Genomic DNA, 22834 nt, shown 5'->3' on the forward strand with positions numbered 1-22834 from the left:
GTGAAGAATTTTTTTTTTATTTTTTTTTTTGTTGAACTAGCTGGTTGGTGAAGATAGTTTCCACCTAGTATTATTCATGTTATAAATAATTGAGACAGAATTATATTTTTCACGCGGTCCTACCACATGTCTCCAACAACAGGGATGGAGAAATTTGAAACGTGTGTTAGTGATTCAGTACAAATGATGTATCCAAACTTAAGTAGTTTACCAGTTCGATCTTGATATCTAAACCGTTCATTATGGAAAAGTCTTTCTTTTTATCTGGACCCACTAATTTCCATCGCACGATACGAATAGAAGATTCATTCCACCTGTCGTTCTCAATTTCTTTGACAAAAAAAAAAACAACAAACAGAAGAATTCAAAAGTAATTTTTCCAATTCGACTCCTTCAGCATTTCAGAAGAACCTTTTTAGTATTACTAAATCAGTTCTTTCAAATCTTTCTGGTGATCGTTTATTTACTTTCTCTCTCTACTTTCTCTCTTTTGTTTGATGATACTACTCTTATATCTCCTTTCAATCATTCTAGTTTAAGCTTTTCTCTTTCCTTCTCTAAAGTTGCCGGTTTATTGACCTAACTTTTTCGTAGATTGAGATTGGCCATCTTAGTTGCTGGAATTTGAGGTATATTCTTAGCATCAGGTTTGTGAGGATTTCTTTTTCAGATTAGGTTTAGGTTAATTGCATTTTCTTATGATTTGAACGAATCTCTTTTTCGTTCTTGTGATTTTTTTCTGGGTTTCCTTTGATATATATACATTTTTAGATAATTGATCTTGGAAGATAACTAATGTTAATGGAATTAGTATTCTGACCTAGTTGAATTTCATTTCAGATGACTATTTTTGTTCTTCTAGTTGCATTTTTTCGTGGATTTAATTCTCATGTATGTGGAAAACCTCTGATTTGTTGGGATAAGATATTAAGAAAATAAGCAGTCCTGAATAAGTTTTTGGATGATGGAGAGTTGTATCATCATTTTGTTTTAAACCAGAAATGGTGTTTGAACTTGATAGTCAAACTTATAATGGATCTAGGTTTCTTCTGATAATGCTAATGAGCAAGGCTATAACTTCTACCCTTGAAGCATTGACTTGAATTTGTTTCCTTCCCACAGAGTTTGATTCGAAATAGGAAGATATAGCTAGGGTAGAGAAATCTATCTTCGAACTAATTAGGTAATTTGATGGACTAAGGTGAAGTTGATTTAATTCAATAAATTTTTTTTCAATAAAAGAACATAAATTTGTTTTACAGTGATTGTTTTCAATGGTTTTTAGTTGCTAGACGAGCTAACAAGGAATGTTTTTGAAACTTATGGAAGGTTGGTCAATTCCTGAAAGCTGAAACTGAACATGGAAAACTTATGTGATTTCTCATTGTTGAGGTTCATCGATTGTTCTATACTCTAATAAGATTATACAAGAATGCTTCTCCAGTTCCTTTGCGTTTATTCAACAAGCTCTCTTGATGAATTTTAACTTTCTGGTTCTCTGACCAACATTTGTAAATGTGAAGGAATAGGGGATGCTGCTTCAGTGGCTTAACGTCCGAGACCTAAGTCTGAAAGCACATAGAGCATTAACCGTCATGAATACACCTTTACTTAACCAATATGTAAGAGGAATTGGTGATGGGGGAGTAAAATTCTTTCAACATGTTTTTAAATTTAGAATGGCCAAGTAGTATTACGAAAATGTTGAGAGAATTGGTTTAAATAAATAATTTAACCCTTAAACATGGCATCACCAATATTACAATATGTTATTAATGCATGTACAGAGTATATAATTGACACTGGATATAAATTCATTGGCCTACTTTAAAATCTTCAATGCTGCGTGTTTACAAGGGCTATTAGACAGTTTACTTTTCTGCGGCGGCCCTATGTAACACTGGTGCACTGTATATCACGAATGCCTATTAGATCACTGTCTTCGCTAGTGGTAATTTACTACTTCAGTGTCACATATTTGTAAATGATAATTTTTGTTTCTTTGTTTTGGTTTGGTTGTTCATGATTTCGGTGGTCTAAAGTAAATGGTGATTAATATTTAATTTTATAGTGAAAGTCAGGTAGTCTTCTGTAGTGCCAATTGAAACCTTCACGAACGTGTTTCAATTCTCTTTGTTTATTCATCGTATGATGCAATAAGGATTTTGTGGATTATTCGCCATCAAATGTTAATAATACTATTCAATACTATTGTACCTTTTGATTTCATCTGCTTTCTAACAGGTGAAGATGAGGGAGGTTCAGCTGGGACAGCACACAATAAAATCACATGGAGTCCATATCGCAAGAAAGCACATGCATGACTGGCTTATATTTTTGCTTCTCGTTGTTATAGAGATCGTATTGAATGTCACTCATCCATTCTATCGCTTTGTGGGAAAGGATATGATGACCGATCTGAAATATCCTCTTAAAGACAACACAGTTCCTATATGGGCTGTTCCTGTAAGTTTCACCATAATACGCTTTTCGCATTAAGTACTTTGTATTCTAGACTCAGCCTGCATTGATCCATTTAAGAAATTTGCAATTAATGAGTCTCCTCTTTATGTTAGCCAGCTCTATGCGGTGGTATTGCCAGTTCTCATCTTTAATATCGTCTATTATCGAAGGAGAGACGTTTACGATCTGCATCATGCCATACTAGGTGATCCTCTCATCTCCTTGCTGAAACATTTTTCTCTTCGTATTTTAGTTTTTGATATGGATGCCATGCTATTTGTGAGATCAGGGCTGTTATACTCGGTGCTGATAACTGGAGTTCTTACGGATTCAATAAAAAACGCAGTTGGTCGACCTCGACCAGATTTCTTCTGGCGCTGTTTTCCCGATGGAAAGGATGTATGCTTCTCTGTCCAAATAAGTTATTACTGAACTCTTTTTTTACATGTGTCTATTTGCATTTTGCAATTTGCAGTTATGTGTTTGTGAAATAGTTTATAATCAATTTACAGTTTTCAGATGAAGTAAAACTATAGCATTAATGTGCACTCATGTGTCTTCTGAAATGAATCATGTACTTACCCTTTCAGTCAAACTATTACAAGTTGATGCTTCAACTGTTGATGTTAATGCAACTCATTTAGTATATGCCCTTCTAAATTTTATTTTTTCTATCTTTCCTTTGTAAAGTCAGTAGGTTGTGTGGTTTTGCTGTGACAGAACTCAGAAGTACATTTTAAAATATGATTTTTCTTTTAAATGTTTAGTACTGTTAAAAAAATGATTTCTTTTCACTAAATAGTTTTGGGGAGGTTACTTTAATAGCTAATAGTTGAATTCTGCTAGTTTTCTGTAAGAATTATTACGATCATGAGTGAAAACATCAGCAGAACTAAACGATCATCTCATGACAGTCATTTGCAATGAGATCTTTTTAGGTATATATTATATTATATGCCGCACTTGATTCAGATTCCTTCATTCTTTTTCAGTTTTATGATCAACTCGGAGATGTTATTTGTCATGGAGAAGCTAGTGTGATTAAGGAAGGACATAAGAGTTTCCCAAGTGGACATACTTCATGTAATTATTCTTTTCTGCTTACATTCTTCCATAGATCCATTCCGCCATTTCAGGAAAAAAAATAGTGTTTCTTCATCTGCTTAGGCTCTTGCACAAGTACTTTGCGTCATATCTTGAGTAGTGAAATCAGTGTTTTAAATCAGAGATACAAGTTATTGCTGGTTTCAAGATTAGATAATATTTCAAAACTAAAATGAGACTTCAACATGTGAATCTGACTTCTCTTTTCACTTCTAGAATGCATTCGCATAGATTATGAGGATAAGTGTCCTAAATCCTTATAATTTACTAATACTTGGGATTCATTGTTCAGGGTCGTTTGCGGGACTTGGTTTCCTTTCGTTGTACTTAGCAGGAAAACTAAGGGCTTTTGATCGTAAGGGTCACGTGGCAAAACTATGCATTATTATTCTCCCTCTACTAGTAGCAGCTCTTGTTGGTGTTTCTCGAGTGGATGACTATTGGCACCACTGGCAGGATGTATTTGCTGGAGGTCTCCTAGGTTAGTGGCATTATGACTATCATTTAGTGTTACCGGAAAGTTCAAAGATATACTTTCTCTTATTCCTGATTTTACTACTTTTGGAATTCATCTCCTCAGGTCTTGTAGTATCTACAATTTGCTACCTGCAGTTTTTTGCACCCCCATATCATAATGAAGGTAACAATGTTAATCATTTACATTTTTATCCACTACCATGTTTTTCTCATTCTGTAACATGATGCAAGTATCATTTTGCCATTCGCCTTGAATTAGAGGCACTATTTTATATATCTCGGGAACAACAAATTCATTGTGGTTTTACGGTGTCCTGATTTTGTGATGCGGTTTTAGGGTTCTTTATCTGCTACATTGGGTAGCAAATATTTTAAGAAGGTATGAGAGTAATATCAAGAAAAAGTGTATAGATCTACGCGGTGTTTGCCTTTTCTCATTAGTTGAATCTGACTTGTCTAAATCTGAATCGTCTGAATAAAATGAACCCAACAGCCCAACTAGCCTTTTAGACTAGTCTGACATCACGAGTCACACAAAAACAGCTGAAATTTAACTGGAGTCAATTCAGACCTCGAGCCAGATTTCAGGTTTGACTTAATGAGAAAAAAGAAAAACTACCTGAGATTAGTGATTACAAAACCAGTTTCCCCTAAACATGAATCTGTCAACAACATAACGTCATGTCTTTAGCCATTGGATTTGGTTTTCCATGAAATACCCTGTCTTCGAACGTTATCAGCTAATGTGTTGTGAACTCCATTGATAAAATACTACTTTTGTATAATAAATTAAGGCTAGTTCGCTTCTTAAGAAATATCATAATTAGCATTTTACCACGTTTTTATTTTCAAATACTAATAACACAACTTTCTGCTGTCAATCTTAATTAAGAAAACATAACTTTATTTCTGAACTTCTTTTTCCCGATATGTAGGTTGGGGACCTTATGCGTATTTCAGTATGTTGGAAGAATCGCGTAGTGGACAGGTAAACGGTGAGCAAGTGACAGAATTGGAACAACACGAACATCAACATCTAGCCTTAGTTGAACCAAATGATACTATCTTGGATGAAATCGAATCTGGTAGGAGGTAATCGTCTACATTTTTATTCTTAACCTCCTCCTTTTGTATTATTAACTTCACTCTTCCATTCTTCTTTTGTACACTATTGTTTCATTCAATACTCATTTGTCCAAGACGAAAATAGTGACGAATTCTTAATCTTTAGGAAGCATTTCTATGTGTAGTTTCTCTCTTTTTCTTTTTGCAAGTGTTTGTGAGAAAAACTACAAAATCGAGTTGATATATTTTTTTAATCTGATTGGAGATATAGTCTCACTTATTATTTTTCACATATGAAGTAAAAATTTATATTTTTTTGGAATTGTGAACCTATGTAGTTTTCCCTCATGAATTAACTATGAATAGGAATGTATTTGAACCCGAACACGACGTAAGGAAGGAATGTCCATGGACCCATCCCATTGTCTCCATCTGATAGGAACTACGAGATGACCTCGGGAGAGGACTTCACCATTCAGGGCTTACGGTGGCACCATATTCAGAAAGTGAGGCACATTAGACGTAGATTCTCGTTTGGTTGGCCATCTTTCCTTGGAACAGAAGAAGCTAAAATGAATATCTAAAGAACATCCCAACTCTAAAATTTTATCAGACCCACGTGTTCACATCTAGGTATTTTGTCATTTTTAACCAAAATGAAAACATCCGTTCATTGATATATTGCTACACAGCCAATATCTTGGACGGGGTTTTTCGGAGAAAAATCCCCTCGGGTCATGATATTAGCCAAGCAGAGCATCACAATTGATATATATATTGTGGAAAACAAAATTAAGATGTTGGAGACTAGTACCGACCAAACAACCAAACTACAAGTACCAAAGTCATAAAAGGGATGGGTATTGGAGAATAGTACCAACCAGACTACAAGCACCAAAGTCATAAAAGGGATAGGTGTGGTCCATGGAAAATGTAGAAAATTCAAACTCAACAACTTAGAGCTTATTAATTCCTTAAGATGCAAACAAATTTTGTAGTGGAGCGAAAAAGAAACCATGGCTGCAACTTTTTCTACCCACACCCAAAATTTCCAAACTTCGCCTTAATGGAAATTGTCAATTTACGATGTATGCATTTCTAACTACAAATGACGTAATTTCCTCCTACTAAAACTACAAATTAGTAGTTTTGTTAGGAACCTACGATATTACGTAGCTGCGCGGAGATTTATCCTATATTTACACTTTAAAACTCACACCGCGAGTCGAAAGTCGTAAAAAGTTCCCCATTTATTTTTGTATTGCTTGAAGTGTTTCGAATTCCTAAACTTTCTTATACATTTTATGGAGAATAAAGTTCCATTTCACTAAAATCCTACCACATTTGAGAGATTGTATGTTTTTTTTTTGAGATTGGACTCTAAAGTCGTTAGATTTCAATGACATTGATACGTTGTGAATATAATGTCCAATACATCATGAATTTGTATAAACATTATAATCCCCACTTAAAACATCTTCGGTATAAGGCCCACTTAAAAATTTTGCCATCCTAGATTTTTGAGAGATTGTTGAATTTTAGGAATTGTTGTTGAACAAATTTAAAGCTAAGGGAAATTAGAATATGTGGGTTTCAAAAATTCCTCCCCTGTTATTCATCAATGCCATTCAAATTCACCAAAAAAAAAAACAAAAGAAAACCGTGCTTTTAACACTTGGTTTGACCACAACTACTCCATAATCAGTTCTAGAATAAATTTCTTTGTCGTACTTTTCTCATTTTCCACACTATTGTGCCCCACCAAGTAGCCATCCCTTCCTTAATTATAAGTCAATAAAACCCCACTTTCATAAAAAAAAAAAATAGAAGTCAATAAAACCCCCAGTCTATCTTCAAACATTTCTGCTCCATTCTTTCTCTCTCTCTCTCTGCTTTCTGTCTCTAAATGGAAGAAAAATCAGAAGAGAATGAAAGGGTTGAGAAGATTACAGAAAAGAAGAAAGAGAAGAATGGATGTTCATCTGAAGGTAGATTAAGAATCAAACAAACAACCAAAACAGAGTTGATGAAGTTAGCAGCAATAGCTGTTGATCTAAATGTTAGGGTAAGATCGGTTAATATGCCTGTATCAATGCAAGAGAGAGCTTTCCGGTTAACCAACTCACTTCTTGATACCAATTCTCAACCCAAACTTAGACCTACCCAAATTGCTCTTGCCATCAAGAAGGTAATTTATTTACTTTTTTTTTTCTTGAATTCCAAAATCTAAATTAATAACGTCTTACTTGTTTGGAAATAAAATTGTAATTTAGTTTAAGGCAAGTCGAACTTCAAGAGTCAGACTTCAAATATGAAGTTTAGAGAAACTAAACTATGGGTTCGCCTTTTTTTTTTAAATAGGAGTTCGATTCATTATACGGTCCAGCGTGGCACTGCATAGTGGGAAAGAGTTTCGGATCATTTGTTACTCACTCTCCTGGTGGGTTTCTGTATTATTCCATCGACAATCTATTTTTTCTTCTGTTCCAAACAGAGGTTCGACCAGTAGTCGTCTCTTGAGCTACATAAATGTAAATTTTTCTTCACAAGAGATTAGATACATAAAAGATAAGGAGTTTTGTATTACTCAATAGAGAAAAGAATCATAATTTTGATGAAAGAAAATGAGTTATGTGTGACTGAAAATGAGTTATGTGTGACTCAAAAGCCAAAAGTTGTATTTATGGTGGTTGGTGAAGAAAAGTTGAAATTAGAATTTTAACAAAGATAAGGTCCTTCATGTTGCTAAAATAAATTTTTGTTGCTTCATTTACTTTTCCGACTCCGACTTCATATTACCACAATTCAGAGGAGTTGTCTCGAAATTTACAAATACTCTTAATCATTATTTTCCCCGACAAAATAAGTTGTTGGAAAAATGTCGATTTCAGCAAAAACTCATGTTTTACCCGTGTAAAATCTGATTGTAACATTGAGAATAAGGTAATAGTGGAAAAAAAGATAAATATGTTTTACAACAAACAAGAAGCAATATATAGGGAAGCCATTTGACATTTACCATTCAACCTACTGTCAAATTTATGAAAACTCAAATTTGATGAGTGGATTAATTAAGTAATTAGTAGGTCGATTTAGTGGTAAGTTATTTTCTTTTACGGAGTTCATGACTAAGTTAGTAACGATCATGTTAGTCTGTGTTAGAGTATATACACTTGAGTGTAATGATGGTGTAAGCAAGTGTAACCAAGGTGTTACTAAGAACAAAGTTAAAGACAACTAATGGTGCCTATAGAATAATAACAAACATTCCTAAAGTTTGTTATGAAGTTAGTTGATAAGACAATGGTTGTTACTAGTTTGTTAGGAGTTAGTTATGCTCTAACTCTCTCTCTCTCTATAAGGTCTATAAATACCTCATTAGTTGTAATCTCATGGATTTGAGTTGAATAAAAGATTAGTGTTTCATTTCTAACAGTAGGGTTATAGCTAGTGTGTTAAAAATTTGGCTCATAAATAGACCCCAATTTGTAGTTTAATTTCAAGTCAAGTGAAGTAAACAAATTCAAGTAAAGTGTGTCTACTTTATCAAAAAAAAAAAAGTAAAGTGTGTCTATAGGCGCCTCCCAAATTTGTTATAGGGGCCTCCCAAAAGTATTTGGCCACAGTCAACTCCCGACAACTGTAGGCGCCTCCGCTCGGGCTGGCCAGTCCAAGTCCCAGTGCATTGCTTCGGACCTCTCGGAATGGGCAGTCTGTCTCTTCTCGGGCTGGCCCAGTTCGCGACCTACTTTTAGATTTCGGGTTGGCCTAGTCCGAGACCGAATTTCAAGTTTTGGACTGGGAGAGTCGTCACATTCCCAACCTTCGTTTTCATGGTAAGGGGTCTTCATTTCATGGGTTCAAAACATAAAAAAGTCAAAAATACCATTTGATAATGGTTAGGGTCCTTCATTTCATTTAATAGTTAGAGTTCTTCCTTTCATGGTTAAGGTTCTTTGTTTCATGGTTAGGGTTCTTTCTTTTATATATTCAAAAGATTGAAAAATCAAAAATATCATTTGATAATGGTTAGGATTCTTCGTTTCATGGATCAAGAAAATACAGAAAAATGAAGTTTTATTTGTTGAAGAACTAATAACTTCATCAGTTTTAGGTGAGAATTGTCAGAATGGATAAAAGACTTGAAATCAAGATTTGGAGAAGAAGAAATTAAACCTATAATTCCAATAGAAATTAAGGTGGTTGATGGCTTAGGAAAACACAATAATACAATTGAGAAATCACCATTGGAATCTCCGATTTTAGAATAAAGTAGAGTGAGAAAGAAGAACAACCGAATAAGAGAAGAAGAGGGGGGATGCTTAGGGGGCCGCCTCCTGGGTCGTAAGGGTGCACCTACAAGACAGGAGGCGCCTATAGACGCACCAATTCAAGTATTTAGTCTTCTTCATTATCCTTTTGCGTGTGTAAATTATATTTTCTTTTATCATGTACTTTTAGTTTTCGACATTTTTTTTGTGATAATTAACCTAGTTGCAAAAACGAACGGGTCAATCAAACTTCATTTTCCGTGATTTTTTCGATTTTTTTTTTCAATGGTGAATGAAAGAATTATTTAGCTTCTAAGAAATTTGGGAGCTTGTCGCATTTGGATATCTAGAAGGGAGATTTGTTGTTTGAACCTCCTTTCTTATAATTGACTTGCGTTTTGGACCCCCTTTTTCCATGTTGCACTTTGGACTCCCATTTTCAAAAAAGTGTTAAACATAACAACATGATAGGGAAAATACTATATTACCCTCTACTCTATTACCACGGAGATTTGCTGTTGGAACCCCTTTTCTTATATTTGACTTGCTGTTTGGGGCCCCAGTCTTCCGTTTTTCAGCTTTTAAAAAATTATTCCATTTCTATTGTCGTTAATGCAGCCCGACTACATCTCCTATCTATTTGTTTCTATTCTTTTTCGGTGATCTTTAAACACTCGGAATTTACAGACAGTATACAACAATTTCGGGTCACTAAGTGAAAGAAATAAGCAAAATTTCCAGGAAAAAGTAACAGAAAAATCCCTTAAAACACTTCCCCACCAACTTCACTGATTCCCCATTAACAACCACTAGACCAAAAACTACTAATAACCCAAGAAAACAGATCCCCGACCTTGACAAAAATGGCAGAAGAATCCCATACCTCACCCTTAATCAAGTTCTTAATTGTCTTCAGTGCCTTGAGCACATAATTCTTTTCCAAAACTGAGATTGCACAAGCTAAGTTCCAAACTATACATATATAGATCAACCCAAGCAAGTAAGGAAATACGAGGACTCCAACAACAATCAAGAACATAGTTGTAGAATTTGATCTTTCACCACTTGATCCAAAAATTATAATGGCTGAGTAAATCTGGAAACTCAGATGTGATTATGGAGTAAATAATCCCAATGAAGAAAATCCATAAGAAAGTGACAATCAATCTTTTCCAAACCTCAGGAACAACTTTCGTGACATTTTTGAATGAGATTTCTTTATGAGTGCAGATTAAAGCAACAATATAAATCTCAGCAGAAGTTGAAAGAAGAGAGAAGATTAAGTTATTGAGTAAATTGCTCTAATTATCCATAAAATAGTCCATTGAGATGAAATTCTAGTATGAATTTTAGAATAAAGAGAGGATCATGTTCGGATATCGACTAGGACAGGTTGGGCAAAAGGCCCAAAATCAGCCCAACAATATGTATCAGGCCCACTGCAGATAAAGAATGAGGGGCAGGTCCAAAAAGTCAGGCTAGGGGTGGAAAACACCCTTCTTATTTTTGAAATTTACGAAACGACCATCGAAAAATTCCTAGGAAACTCGAAAATTTCTGACAAATAATCTGACACGCCTCCCATCACTGTGTACTTTCCATAAATTCACAAAATTGCCACCGAAAAATTCCCGGGAAATGCGAATTTTTTTGAAAAATAGTCTGACGCACCTGACATTAAACCTTGTACTTTCCACGAAATTACAGAATTGCCATTACAAAATTTACCAACTTGCCATTTTCGTTCTTTTTTCCAGATTTATTTCTTATTTCTTTTTTATTTTCTCCCACACATATTTCTCTCTCCAATCTCAACAAATTTCGTTCTTTTTTTCCAGATTTATTTCTAATCTCTTTCCAATCTCAACAAATTTCTTCATTTTTGGTAGTATTTCATTGATTTGTATAAAGAAATTTTCTTGTGTATCGGAAACTATTTAGTGTACTGGTCATTTTTTAGATATGTACTACACATTTTTGTACTGGGAATTTTCTTGTGTGCCGGGAATTGTTCTGTGTACAAGCCATTTGGTTATGTACTAGAAATTTTTGTAGTGGGAATTTTCTTGTGTACCGGGAATTATTCTGTGTACTCGCCATTTGGTTATGTACTAGACATTTTTATGCTGGGGAATTTTCTTGTGCACCGGGAATTGTTCTATGTACTGGCCATTTGGTTTAGTACTGGACACTTTGGAACTGGGAATTTTCTTCTGTACCGGAAATGGTTCTGTGCACTGGACATTTGGTTATGTACTTTGATGTTTTTAGAGATGAAGAAGATAAAATGTGAAACAAATAAGAGTGATGAAGAAGAAAAATAAGAACATAAAACTTTTAGAGAGAGAAAGACAGAAAACTTTAATGTTTTTAGAGATTGAAAGAGATGAAGAAGATAAAATGTGAAACAAAATAAGAATGATGAACACCCAAAAATGAGAACATAAAACTTTTAGAGAGAGTAAGAACAGAAAATTGATGTTTTTAGAGATTGAAAGAGATGAAGAAGATAAAATGTGAAACAAAAAAGAATGATGAACATCCAAAAATAAGAACATAAAACTTTTAGAGAGAGAAAGAAAAGAAAATTTATGTTTTTAGAGATTGAAAGAGATGAAGAAGATAAAATGTGAAAAACAAAATAAGAATGATGAAGAAGACTTTTGGATGTATAAATAAGACGAAAGAAGGAGTTGAAACAAAATATAATGGGAGGGATCCAAAAAAATTGGCTGAAATTTCGTCAAAAAATGGCGCCATTTTTGAATTTTCAGAAAATCTGAATGTTTCTCTGACATGACGTCATGTACGGGGAATTAATTGCTTCGCTGTCGTCCGTCAGATTGTCAGAAAACACAGAACTTTCCCGTGGAGGGGTAAAAGAGGGATAAATAAAATAAAAACCAGAAAACTGTGAGCTGTCCTGACAATTTGGACTGGGTTCTCATTTTTTTTTTGAGCTGGGGGTAATGCTTATTTACCCTCCATTTTTTGGGCCTCTCACTCAAATATCCTTCTTGTTATGATTGATTTTGGTGTATATGATGTTGGAATTTTGAAGTTGAGAGAAGTGGCTTTGTTAAATAAATTAGGGGGCCCAAACTGCAATATTGATTATGTAACGGTAGAATATAAATTTTTTTAAGTATAACTTTAGAGACGAAATATTCCCAAAATATTCTGTCAAAAGGGATCCAAAATGCAACACTGAAAAAAAGGGGTCCAAACAGCAAGTCAATTATAGGAAGGGGGTCCAAACAGCAACTCTCTCTATCTAGAACCAATTGACCAAGTGGCACATGAAACTTTCTCTCAAGTCCAAAATATATGTTCACGAGATAACAATATGAAGGATAAAAAGACATTGTTCTTTCTCTGTCAAGTTGTTGAGATATAGCTAAAGAAATGCGAGACTTGTTGCAAATATCTTACAAAGGGGATGACAAGGTATTAAGATTGGAAATTCTATAGGGGCCCATCATTCTTGTTAAAAGGCCCCTCATTGTGAGTTTGGTACGAGCCACCGAATTCACAAAAGACTATTTGGTGCGAGTCCACCGAAATTCACTCCAGTAGCCTGTTTTTGTGAATTCGGTATACTCGTACCGAATTGTGAATTTGGTGGACTCGTACCGAATTGTGAATTTGGTGGACTCATACCAAATTTACAAGAGGTGTCCTCTTAACAAAAAGGGTTATTTTCCAAATAGCCCCCAACTTTGCGATCAGCTTCCTGCCTGGCAGATTTGACTTATGTCGTATTTTCTCGGTCTTGAAATCTCACACACACAAGAAAAAAATTTGTACGGCTGAAAAACTATGTTCGCGATAACTTTAAACGTTTCAAAATGGAAAACTGTTATGTAATCAAAACTCCAATTGAATCAAGACAATGTTTGGACAATAATAAGGGTGACTATCTGAATCCAACTTATTATTGAATGGGCTTTTAAAGTATCTCCACCACAAGCATCCAATTCTTCATATTCAAAATTAAAGTAAAGTTTGTAATCTAAAAGAACTTGAGAGTAAATAGTTTCATCTCCTTTAACCTTCAGGCGACAAGGCGTGGCCCCAGTAATAATGCAAATAACCACCACTCAGTGTGGACAGTGATAAGACACCACCACTCTTCTCTCTTTCTCCTCTCTACTTGGAGACTCTCCTCTTGGAGTACTCTTATTTCTTGATCTCCATTTTTTGTTTCAGGTAATTTGATTCTCCTCACTATTTCAAGTCTTTTCCTCTTTACTTTCAAAACTTCCCATTAATGATTTTGAATTCTTTATTCTCCAAATATCATCTCTAACTGTACAATTTCAGTTTTTATTTTTCTGAGAAACATTCTTTAACTGCTTAGTGGGTTAAAATAAAGAATGTATGATGTCAGAGTTGATGATTTCTGTTCTTTTTCTTGGTTACCCACTTAAATTTTTTCGCTCTTTTTACTAATTTTTGGTTAAATAGTCAGATTCAAAGCATATAAATGGTTCTAGAATTTGGGGTCAGAATTTGGTACTTCTAAGTAGTTGGGAGTAATTTCATGTAGTTGAACCAAGTTCACTGAAATTTTTGTTAGTATATTTCTTTCCATGTTCATTTTTGGGTGATCTCGTAGTTCTTGTTTGTTAAGATGCGTTGTTAGGTGCTCAATTTTCCCGTTAAGGCCGATATTTTATACACATTTATACATATACTAAATTAGATGTGACAAATCTAGAGGTAAATTACTGCCTGTAAAACTGGAACGTAAGAAGTTTGCGGTTTGTAAAGGGAATGGACAACCATGGGCTACAATCTCATCTGTTAGTACTTAGAGAACATACAAACACGAGTTTAATTTTTGTTGGTTTGACTCGATTGATTCTAGTTGTGAGGTATAGCACTTAATTTCTTGGAAGGAAATGAGTCATCTCAGCATTTACCAAGTTGATTTCTTCAAATTTGTTGAAACGTTTCGTTCTTTTTATGTTTATCGTGTTGGTGATCTATAAGAAAAATACTTGGGTGCCATTTCAGAATGAAGCGTTGTTATATGCTTAAGCCACAATTGCTAATTTGTTTTCGCAAGCGAACAAACTGACTTAATGACTTAATATTAACGAAGTTTCTAGTTTTACGAAATTTTGTCGATTTTCTATGCCTTAACTTCCTCACCCTCCAAATGCCTCAGTGTGTTTCATGTTTGTTATTGTCTCTGTGCGTTGTGAAGTTTAGTATTCCAAATTATGATGTGATCTTAAAATTCCAAATGCTAAGTGAAGATTGTTTGCTATTAGTGTATGAAAATGCCGGAAATACAGTTGGGAGCTCATACTTTAAGGTCTCATGGAGTTCAAGTTGCGAGGTTTCATATGCAAGATTGGCTGATACTTATACTTCTTATGGTGATTGAGGTTGTATTGATTGTTATAGAACCATTTCACCGCTTTGTTGGAAAGGATATGATGTCTGATCTCCAGTACCCATTGAAAAGCAACACTGTCCCATTTTGGGCTGTTCCTGTATGTTTCATTATTTCGATCTGGATTAATGTTTATTTCTCATTATCTCTTTGAAAATCAAATTACCGACCATAAGAAGAAATCTAATTTTTCTTTCTTTTTAACAGATTGTGGCAATCTTATTGCCTTTTATAATTTTTGCGGTTTTCTATTATTACAGAAAAGATGTATATGATTTGCATCACGCAATTTTGGGTATATATCAACTCGAATGCAAATACCTTTTTCGTTGTTTATGTTTAAGGGAAACAAAACTAATACTAAATCACTTATTGTCAGGTCTTCTATTTTCGGTACTTATAACTGCAGTTCTAACTGATGCAATCAAAGATGCTGTTGGTCGACCTCGACCTGATTTTTTTTGGCGTTGCTTCCCTAATGGGACAGGGGTAAGTTCCTCCATTTCTTTTTAATCTTATTGGAGTCAATACATAATTCTTTTTATGCACTTCAAAACTTAGACCAACATATATTTGGATCTTGACGTGAATAGGTCTTTGATACGATAACGAAGAATGTTATTTGCAATGGGGATAAGGCAGTTATCAAGGAAGGACACAAAAGCTTTCCGAGTGGCCATACTTCATGTAAGCCGAACTCATTAATAGCCGAACATATTTTAGCATTATCTTTTCTAAACATAATAATGTCATCTTATTGTGCCGCCATTTTCTTTATCTATACCAGTTATGGTCTTGTTTCGCTATTTTGATTTCGGCGTGAACTAATTTTTCTTTGTAAGTTATGCAGGGTCTTTTGCAGGTCTAGGTTTTCTAGCCTGGTATTTAGCAGGGAAGGTTAGAGTATTTGATCGAAGAGGGCATATTGGAAAACTCTGTCCCATTCTCTTTCCGTTGCTTGTTGCTGCTCTTATAGGAGTTTCACGCGTTGATGACTATTGGCATCATTGGCAAGATGTGTTTGCTGGAGGTCTTCTAGGTTTGTGCTTCTAATAATAGTCATAGTGGATCGAATCTGATTCAAGTTGCTGATTAGTATCTTATTTTTCTTTCTTTTTTCCTTGTCTTCCAGGAATGTTCGTAGCTTCGTTTTGTTATCTGCAATTCTATCCACCCCCATATGACGCAGATGGTAGGTGGTGTTCATTTTTCTCGTCTTTTTTTCATTGTCTAAATCATGACACGTATGAGTTGGAAGTGCCCGAATCAAACGGACCCAAATCAAGCTATTTGGACGACTCACCATCAGTCAGATGAGAACAATCATTCTGAAATTCTTTAGTCAATTCAGATCTCGAGTCAGATTTCAGATCTGACTTAGGAAAAGAAACACAACCACTGCCTTACTCGTCGGTACATAATATTGACAACGCAGGAAGATGGTACTCCCCACAAAAAATGACAACAAGCTTGACAATTTGGTTAATGAACGGTCGAGATATAGGCGCACAGGTCTCATGAAAGATAATCACCCGAACTACTTTGAACTGCAAGATATCGACAGTTCATTTTTATTGTTGTCAAAGTTGTTATCATTTTTCGTGGAAAAAAAAAAGTTTCCCTTTCTCTTTATAGTTAAACTGAACTTAGCACCAAACACTACTATATAAAAACCTTTTGAGTTTGTGATTGACCTTAACTAAAATGCAGGTTGGGGACCTTATGCATATTTTCAGATGTTGGCAGAATCAGCACCACCTCCAATTGTTCAACCTTCATCCTCCATGAACAATTACCTTAATGGCCAACCATCTCACTCTGACAGAGTGATTGTTTGAATACAGAGTTTGGATTTGGGTTAATGTAAAAAATTCCACAAACTGTAACATGTTTTCTCTAACTCTAGTGCACTTTTTTTTTTGTATAGACATTTGGTAGGAGGATTATGATTTCTGTGCTTGTTGTTCATGTGAATTTTTTTTATCAGACAAATCAAGGATCTGGTTATTGAATGAATGAATAGAAAGTTGTCATTTTAGAAAAGTAATGTAATCACATTTTTATGGATAGAGTGGTTTGTGACAGGTAATTAAGATCTGTTGCAGAAATCTGAATGATCTCTGTAACATATCATGAAGATCATTGCTGTGACAGATCACCAGGATCATTTACAGATATCTTTATAGGTTAGAAAGTGAGTTCTATAGGGCAAAACATGATTTTCTCACCTTCTAGATCATTATCACAAAAAATCAGTTGATTTCGTGACGGACGAATAACAATCTTAACCTGTAAGAACATCTCCTATATAAAACTCAAAAAAATCTCTATTACTGATTAGTCCTACGTCTCATACAGATTCAGTCATACTGACATATTTATTCTTAAATGGCAAAAGAGAGATTCTCTTTTCATACCTCCGATGCAAACTGTGACTATAATAATACCTTCTTTAATCTATTCTTCTGTGAAGAGGTATCAACCTTTGACAACGATGATCTCGGTTGAGGCCGAGAGATAGAGAGATCGAGTGAGAGAGAGAGAGAGCTCGACTCGGTTGAGGCCGAGAGATAGAGAGATCGAGTGAGGGAGAGAGCTTGACTCGGTTGGAAGCCGAGAGTGAGAGAGATAGAGAAATCGTGGAGGAGAGATAGAGATGGAAGAGATCAAGTACAAAGAGTTGGTTAGTTACAGTTAACAATTGTATTCTCTTTGTATTGATGAATAATGAAGTTTACACAAGTAGTATATATAGGGTTTACAATGAATATAGGGTTTCCTATTCTAAATATATTGTTTCTATGACTAAAGATACTAGGAATATATATTATGGAAGTTTCCATTATGTACACAAGATAGCCCACTCGGTTGGCCGAGTGGACTTGGGGCGGTATCCCCTAATACTCCCCCTCAAGTTGGAGCAGTAATCGAAGTAATGCCCAACTTGCCAATAATAGTCTTGAATGAGTCAGCTCCTAAAGGTTTTGTGAATATGTCGGCAAGCTGATTGTCTGAAGATGTGAAGCGTGTGGCAATTATATTATCTTTGATCTTCTCACGAACAATGTGGCAGTCGATTTCGATGTGCTTGGTGCGTTCATGGAAGACCGGATTGTCTGCAATGTGGAGGGCCGCCCGATTGTCACAGTAAACTGTCATCGGGCTAGAATGGTCGATGCCAAAATCGAGTAAGAGATATTTGAGCCATTGGAGCTCACAAGTGAGAAAGGCGAGAGCACAATATTCTGCTTCAGCAGAAGATTTAGCAACCGTATGTTGCTTCTTGGATTTCCATGATAATGGACTTGAACCAAGCATGGTAAAGTAGCCGGTGGTAGAGCGGCGAGTAGTTGGGCAACCAGCCCAATCAGAATCACAGTAGCCTGTGATGTGAAGAGAGCTGTCAGCGGATAAAAAAATTCCATTATTAAGGGAACCTTTGAGATAACGGACCACACGATGAGCAGCATCTAAGTGGACTTGACTTGGAGTCTGCATAAATTGACTCAAATTATTTACCGCATAGGAGATATCGGGTCGTGTAACGGTGAGATAGATGAGTCGACCGATTAGTCGACGGTAGACTGAAGGATCCTTTAAAGGAACTCCATCAGTGGGACTTAGACGCAATTTTTGTTCCATAGGAAAATCCGAGGGACGAGAAGCGGTGAGTCCGGAATCTTTGATAATGTCAAGGGCATATTTGCGTTGACCAAGAAATATGCCTTTGGAAGAACGGGAAACTTCGATGCCGAGGAAGTATTGTAATCGTCCCAAATCTTTGAGGGAGAATGTATGGTCAAGGAAGGACTTGAGTTTGGAAATGGCAACTTCGTTATTTCCTGTAATGATGATGTCGTCGACGTAGACGAGAACGAATATTTGCGTGGATTTCGAAGAATATGTGAATAGGGAGTAATCACTTTTGGATTGAGAAAAGCCTTTATCTAAGAGGACTGAGGAAAATTTGGAAAACCATTGTCTAGATGCCTGTTTAAGGCCATAGAGCGATTTTTGTAGACGACAGACTTTGGACTCCCCCTGAGTGGAGAATCCGGGAGGAAGTTTCATATAGACCTCTTCATTCAAGTCACCCTGAAGGAAGGCATTATTGACATCAAGTTGGTGGAGTGACCACCCTTTGATGGCTGCAATGGAAAGAAAGACCCGAACAGTTGCTAGCTTAGCTACCGGGGCAAATGTATCGGTATAGTCTAAGCCTTCAACTTGAGTGTAGCCTTTGGCGACAAGGCGAGCCTTAAAGCGCTCGATAGAGCCATCAGACTTGAATTTTACTTTATATACCCATTTGCAACCAATTGGGCGTTTTCCTGGGGGTAGGGGAACGATGGACCATGTATTGTTAGCTTCCAAAGCGGAGATTTCTTTGGACATAGCTTCTCGCCAATGAGGAGATTTCATGGCTTGAGTGAAAGAAGTAGGTTCAACCGTGGATAAGACGGAAGAGAGAAAAATTTGATGAGACGTTGAGAAAGAATTGATAGAAAAATAGTTCTCGATTGGATACTTGATGTTGACGGATGGAGCGGAACAAACATAGTCCTTTAAATGTCTTGGCGGACGATGTTGACGGGTAGGTCGTTCCACGATGATGGGAGATGGTTCGGCGACCTCCACTGGTGCTTCCGGTGTAGCCGATGAAGTCTCGCGTTGAACCGAGACTTCCGGTGTAGCCGATGAAGTCTCGGTTTGAGCCGAGGGAGATGAATCGGGTGGTGCTATAGGCACCACCGTAGGATTTGACAAAGGAGGTGATGGAGTCACCTCTGTCGGTTGGCCGATCGGAGAATTGGAATCGGTAATCACCGATGGGACCGAAGGCGGGATAGCCGGAAATGTGAACGAACCATCGTCCGGAATGGAGATGAAGTGACGAAGTGAATCGGTGGACGGTGAGAGGGAGGTTAATGGCCGAGACATCGGAAATCTTGTTTCATGAAATATGACATCCCGAGATGTATAAATTCGACGAGAATGAAGGTCATATATACGGTATCCCTTTTGACCATTAGGGTAACCAAGAAATATACCGGCGGAAGCACGGGGATCCATTTTTGTTTTGACTAACGGGATACGGGCATAACAGAGACACCCAAACACACGTAAGTGTGAAAGATCGGGTGGAGAACCCATTAAGACTTCATGTGGGGAAAGTCCACGAAGGATTGGAGTAGGCAGTTTATTGATTAAATAGACTGCAGTTAAGACACACTCTCCCCAAAAAGAGAGAGGAAGATGAGCCTGTAAACGGATCGAACGAGCCACTTCAAGAATGTGGCGATGTTTTCTTTCCACCACCCCATTTTGTTGAGGTGTATGGGTACAACTTCTTTGGTGAATAACTCCTTTGGAAAGGAACCAAGATTGTAAGTGATTATTCATGAATTCAGTACCGTTGTCTGAACGGAAAACTTTGATTTTAGTATTAAATTGGGTGGAGACGTAATTGAAAAAATTTGTTATTATTTTGAATGTGTCGGATTTTGAACACATGAGAAAAATCCACGTACAACGAGAGAAATCGTCTACGAGGGTAAGAAAATATCGACAGCCGGTAGTTGAGGGAACCGGAAAAGGTCCCCAAACATCGGCATGAATTAAATCAAAAGAATTAGCGGAACTTGAATTATGAGATGGAAATGGTAAACGGGTTTGTTTAGAACGGGGACAAACATCGCACGACACTTTATTATTAATATTAATAGAATTCATACATGGAATGCGAGAAATAAAATATTGAAGACGAGACATAGATGGGTGGCCAAGACGCCAATGCCATAAATTAGATGAAATACTACTAGGACTACTATCCAAACTAGTAATTGAAAAAACTGGACGCTCCGAGCGAAGAAAATAGAGATCGTCGTGAAGACTACCATGCCCAATCGTTTTCCTCGTCCTTTTGTCCTGAAAGATACATAAGTCAGAGTCAAATAAGATGGTGCATTGTAGAGATTTAGATAGTTGAGAAATTGAGATAAGATTGACTTGAAAAGATGGGATATGTAACACATCTTGTAAAAATAAATCATTAGAGAAAAAAATTGATCCTATATGGAGAACACGGACTCGAGAACCATCCGGTAATCTAACAAAAAGGTTAGGAGGAGCACTTGAATACGTAGAAAAACGAGTAAGTGTCGAACATATGTGTTTCGCGGCACCGGAGTCTATAACCCAAGGAGGAGAAAAGGAAGAAGAAAACGTACCCGTGAGATTAATTCGAGGAGAGTCGAACGGATTAGCCGATTGCTTTTGTTGATCCAAGAGAGCAATGAGCGATTTGAATTGATCGGCGGTGAGAGAGGAGACGTTTGGAGTCGAGTTGCCGGATTGGTCTTGAACGGCGGCGGCTAAAGGACCCGTTCGGTTTCGGGTACGAGGACGATCACCGGATTGAGGTGGATAACCATGGAGTTGATAACATGTTGATATAGTATGTCCATGGATTTTGCAATGATCACAAAACGGGCGAGGACGTTTTGGGCGTTGTTTATCCGAACGATCAAAGGAGGAACGTCCATTGTCATGGGAGCCGACGGCAAGAGTAGCAGCTTCATTGTTGTTAATGGTGTTTAATAAACTTTGCTGAATTTCTTCTTGCTTAACAAGGGAATGAATACGAAGGATGGATGGAAAAGGGTCCATTAATAAGATTTGGCTTCGAATAGCCGAAAAACGGTCGTCAAGACCTTGAAGGAATTCCATAGCTCTATCTTGATTAGTACGATCAAGAAGAGATCTTGCATGTCCGCAAATACATGTTTCAGTAGTCATGAGAGAATTCAATTCATCTTGGAGAGATTTTAGATTAGTGAAATAAGTGGAGACATCGGAACCACTTTGCTTGAGGGAGGAAATAGCCCGTTTGAGTTGAAAAACCTTCGGAGCATTGGTTTGATAAAACCGGTCATGGAGATCTTTCCAAACATCATAAGCATTGTCATCATAAAGAATTGATGAACGAAGAGAAGGGTCAACGGAGTTGACAAGCCAACTTGAAACTAAGTCGTTGCAACGACTCCAAACATGTAATTCAATAGGATCGGTAGGTTTTGGGATAGTTCCGTCAACAAAACCTAACTTGTCCTTTGCCCGAAGAGCCTTGATCATTCCTCGAGACCATGAAGAATAGTTATCACCCGTAAGAAGTGGTGTGATAAGGACAGTAGTAGGAGAATCCGAATGGTGAACATCGAATGGACCACCAGGAGTTGGTTGAGAAGTAACAACGGTTTCAGAATCGTTGGTAGACATGATGAGAAAAAAAAAAATTAACTAGCTCTTATACCATGTGAAGAGGTATCAACCTCTGACAACGATGATCTCGGTTGAGGCCGAGAGATAGAGAGATCGAGTGAGAGAGAGAGCTCGACTCGGTTGAGGCCGAGAGATAGAGAGATCGAGTGAGGGAGAGAGCTTGACTCGGTTGGAAGCCGAGAGTGAGAGAGATAGAGAAATCGTGGAGGAGAGATAGAGATGGAAGAGATCAAGTACAAAGAGTTGGTTAGTTACAGTTAACAATTGTATTCTCTTTGTATTGATGAATAATGAAGTTTACACAAGTAGTATATATAGGGTTTACAATGAATATAGGGTTTCCTATTCTAAATATATTGTTTCTATGACTAAAGATACTAGGAATATATATTATGGAAGTTTCCATTATGTACACAAGATAGCCCACTCGGTTGGCCGAGTGGACTTGGGGCGGTATCCCCTAATATCTTCATAGTGAAACCTTCATCCTGCCCATTTTCGGTTTGTGTAACATTGTCTTTTCAAATATAGTTTCAACTTCACTTATTAAATATGTTGAGCCAAACATTGGTCAACCCTGAATCCTTATAAGTGAGGCTGACAGGCCAGGCACGAGTCTAAAATATTTGTTCAACAATTAACCAATATAGTTAAGCAATGTATTCACACTAAAAATTGTCTCCTCCAAAACTAGTTATATGAATCGAACTCTTCTTTTTCTTATCGCTTAAACTTATGGTCAGTCCAGACTCCAGAATAGCATAAAATT

The 22834-nt window shown here is 36.6% G+C and overlaps 3 protein-coding genes across 9 annotated transcripts; 2 read left to right on the forward strand and 1 right to left on the reverse strand.

Moving 5' to 3' along the window:
• The first annotated feature begins 319 nt into the window (after positions 1-319).
• LOC147548169 (putative lipid phosphate phosphatase 3, chloroplastic) lies at positions 320-5401 on the forward strand. 7 transcript variants are annotated; one of them, XM_086670371.1, is made up of 11 exons: positions 342-451; positions 595-797; positions 1022-1261; positions 1306-1622; positions 2245-2466; positions 2581-2668; positions 2753-2862; positions 3456-3546; positions 3860-4048; positions 4148-4207; positions 4980-5401. In XM_086670371.1, the coding sequence occupies exons 4-11, from the start codon at positions 1533-1535 to the stop codon at positions 5138-5140; spliced, it is 1011 nt and encodes a 336-aa protein (XP_086526497.1). In that variant the 5' UTR covers positions 342-451; positions 595-797; positions 1022-1261; positions 1306-1532; the 3' UTR covers positions 5141-5401. The 7 variants fall into 7 exon arrangements, with proteins under 7 accessions (XP_086526500.1, XP_086526501.1, XP_086526499.1 ...); XM_086670372.1 differs by lacking the exon at positions 342-451 and having other exon boundaries at positions 654-1183; positions 1330-1392; positions 1524-1622; XM_086670374.1 differs by lacking the exons at positions 1022-1261; positions 1306-1622 and having other exon boundaries at positions 320-451; positions 595-647.
• A 7915-nt stretch (positions 5402-13316) lies between these two features.
• Positions 13317-16827, forward strand: LOC147548170 (lipid phosphate phosphatase 2-like). Its single transcript, XM_086670175.1, has 8 exons — positions 13317-13589; positions 14660-14884; positions 14992-15079; positions 15164-15273; positions 15378-15471; positions 15635-15823; positions 15917-15976; positions 16495-16827. The coding sequence occupies exons 2-8, from the start codon at positions 14663-14665 to the stop codon at positions 16620-16622; spliced, it is 891 nt and encodes a 296-aa protein (XP_086526301.1). The 5' UTR covers positions 13317-13589; positions 14660-14662; the 3' UTR covers positions 16623-16827.
• Positions 16828-20677: 3850 nt separating this feature from the next.
• On the reverse strand, positions 20678-22062 carry LOC147548171 (uncharacterized). The gene is made up of 2 exons (XM_086667999.1): positions 21015-22062; positions 20678-20712 (listed from the first exon to the last, which is right to left on the reverse strand). Exons 1-2 carry the CDS (start codon positions 22060-22062, stop codon positions 20678-20680), a joined length of 1083 nt encoding a protein of 360 aa, XP_086524125.1.
• Between the last annotated feature and the right edge of the window lie 772 nt (positions 22063-22834).

Source organism: Eschscholzia californica, unplaced genomic scaffold (assembly GCF_041429995.1).
Source record: "Eschscholzia californica isolate CP2 unplaced genomic scaffold, dmEscCali1.0.p SCAF_3, whole genome shotgun sequence".
Taxonomy (NCBI): domain Eukaryota; kingdom Viridiplantae; phylum Streptophyta; class Magnoliopsida; order Ranunculales; family Papaveraceae; genus Eschscholzia; species Eschscholzia californica.

What these genes read in the sequence shown, in the direction of transcription:
- LOC147548169 (XM_086670371.1), top strand. Translation starts at nt 1,533, where the DNA reads ATGCTGCTTCAGTGGCTTAACGTCCGAGACCTAAGTCTGAAAGCACAT. An exon ending in GTTTTCCCGATGGAAAGGAT is followed by an intron (nt 2,863 to 3,455) that starts GTATGCTTCTCT and finishes ATTCTTTTTCAG; the next exon opens with TTTTATGATCAACTCGGAGA. An exon ending in ATTTGCTGGAGGTCTCCTAG is followed by an intron (nt 4,049 to 4,147) that starts GTTAGTGGCATT and finishes TCATCTCCTCAG; the next exon opens with GTCTTGTAGTATCTACAATT.
- LOC147548170 (XM_086670175.1), top strand. Translation starts at nt 14,663, where the DNA reads ATGAAAATGCCGGAAATACAGTTGGGAGCTCATACTTTAAGGTCTCAT. An exon ending in GCTTCCCTAATGGGACAGGG is followed by an intron (nt 15,274 to 15,377) that starts GTAAGTTCCTCC and finishes TGACGTGAATAG; the next exon opens with GTCTTTGATACGATAACGAA. An exon ending in TCCGAGTGGCCATACTTCAT is followed by an intron (nt 15,472 to 15,634) that starts GTAAGCCGAACT and finishes TAAGTTATGCAG; the next exon opens with GGTCTTTTGCAGGTCTAGGT.
- LOC147548171 (XM_086667999.1), bottom strand. Translation starts at nt 22,062, where the DNA reads ATGTCTACCAACGATTCTGAAACCGTTGTTACTTCTCAACCAACTCCT. An exon ending in TCCTCGAATTAATCTCACGG is followed by an intron (nt 20,713 to 21,014) that starts GTACGTTTTCTT and finishes TGTATCTTTCAG; the next exon opens with GACAAAAGGACGAGGAAAAC.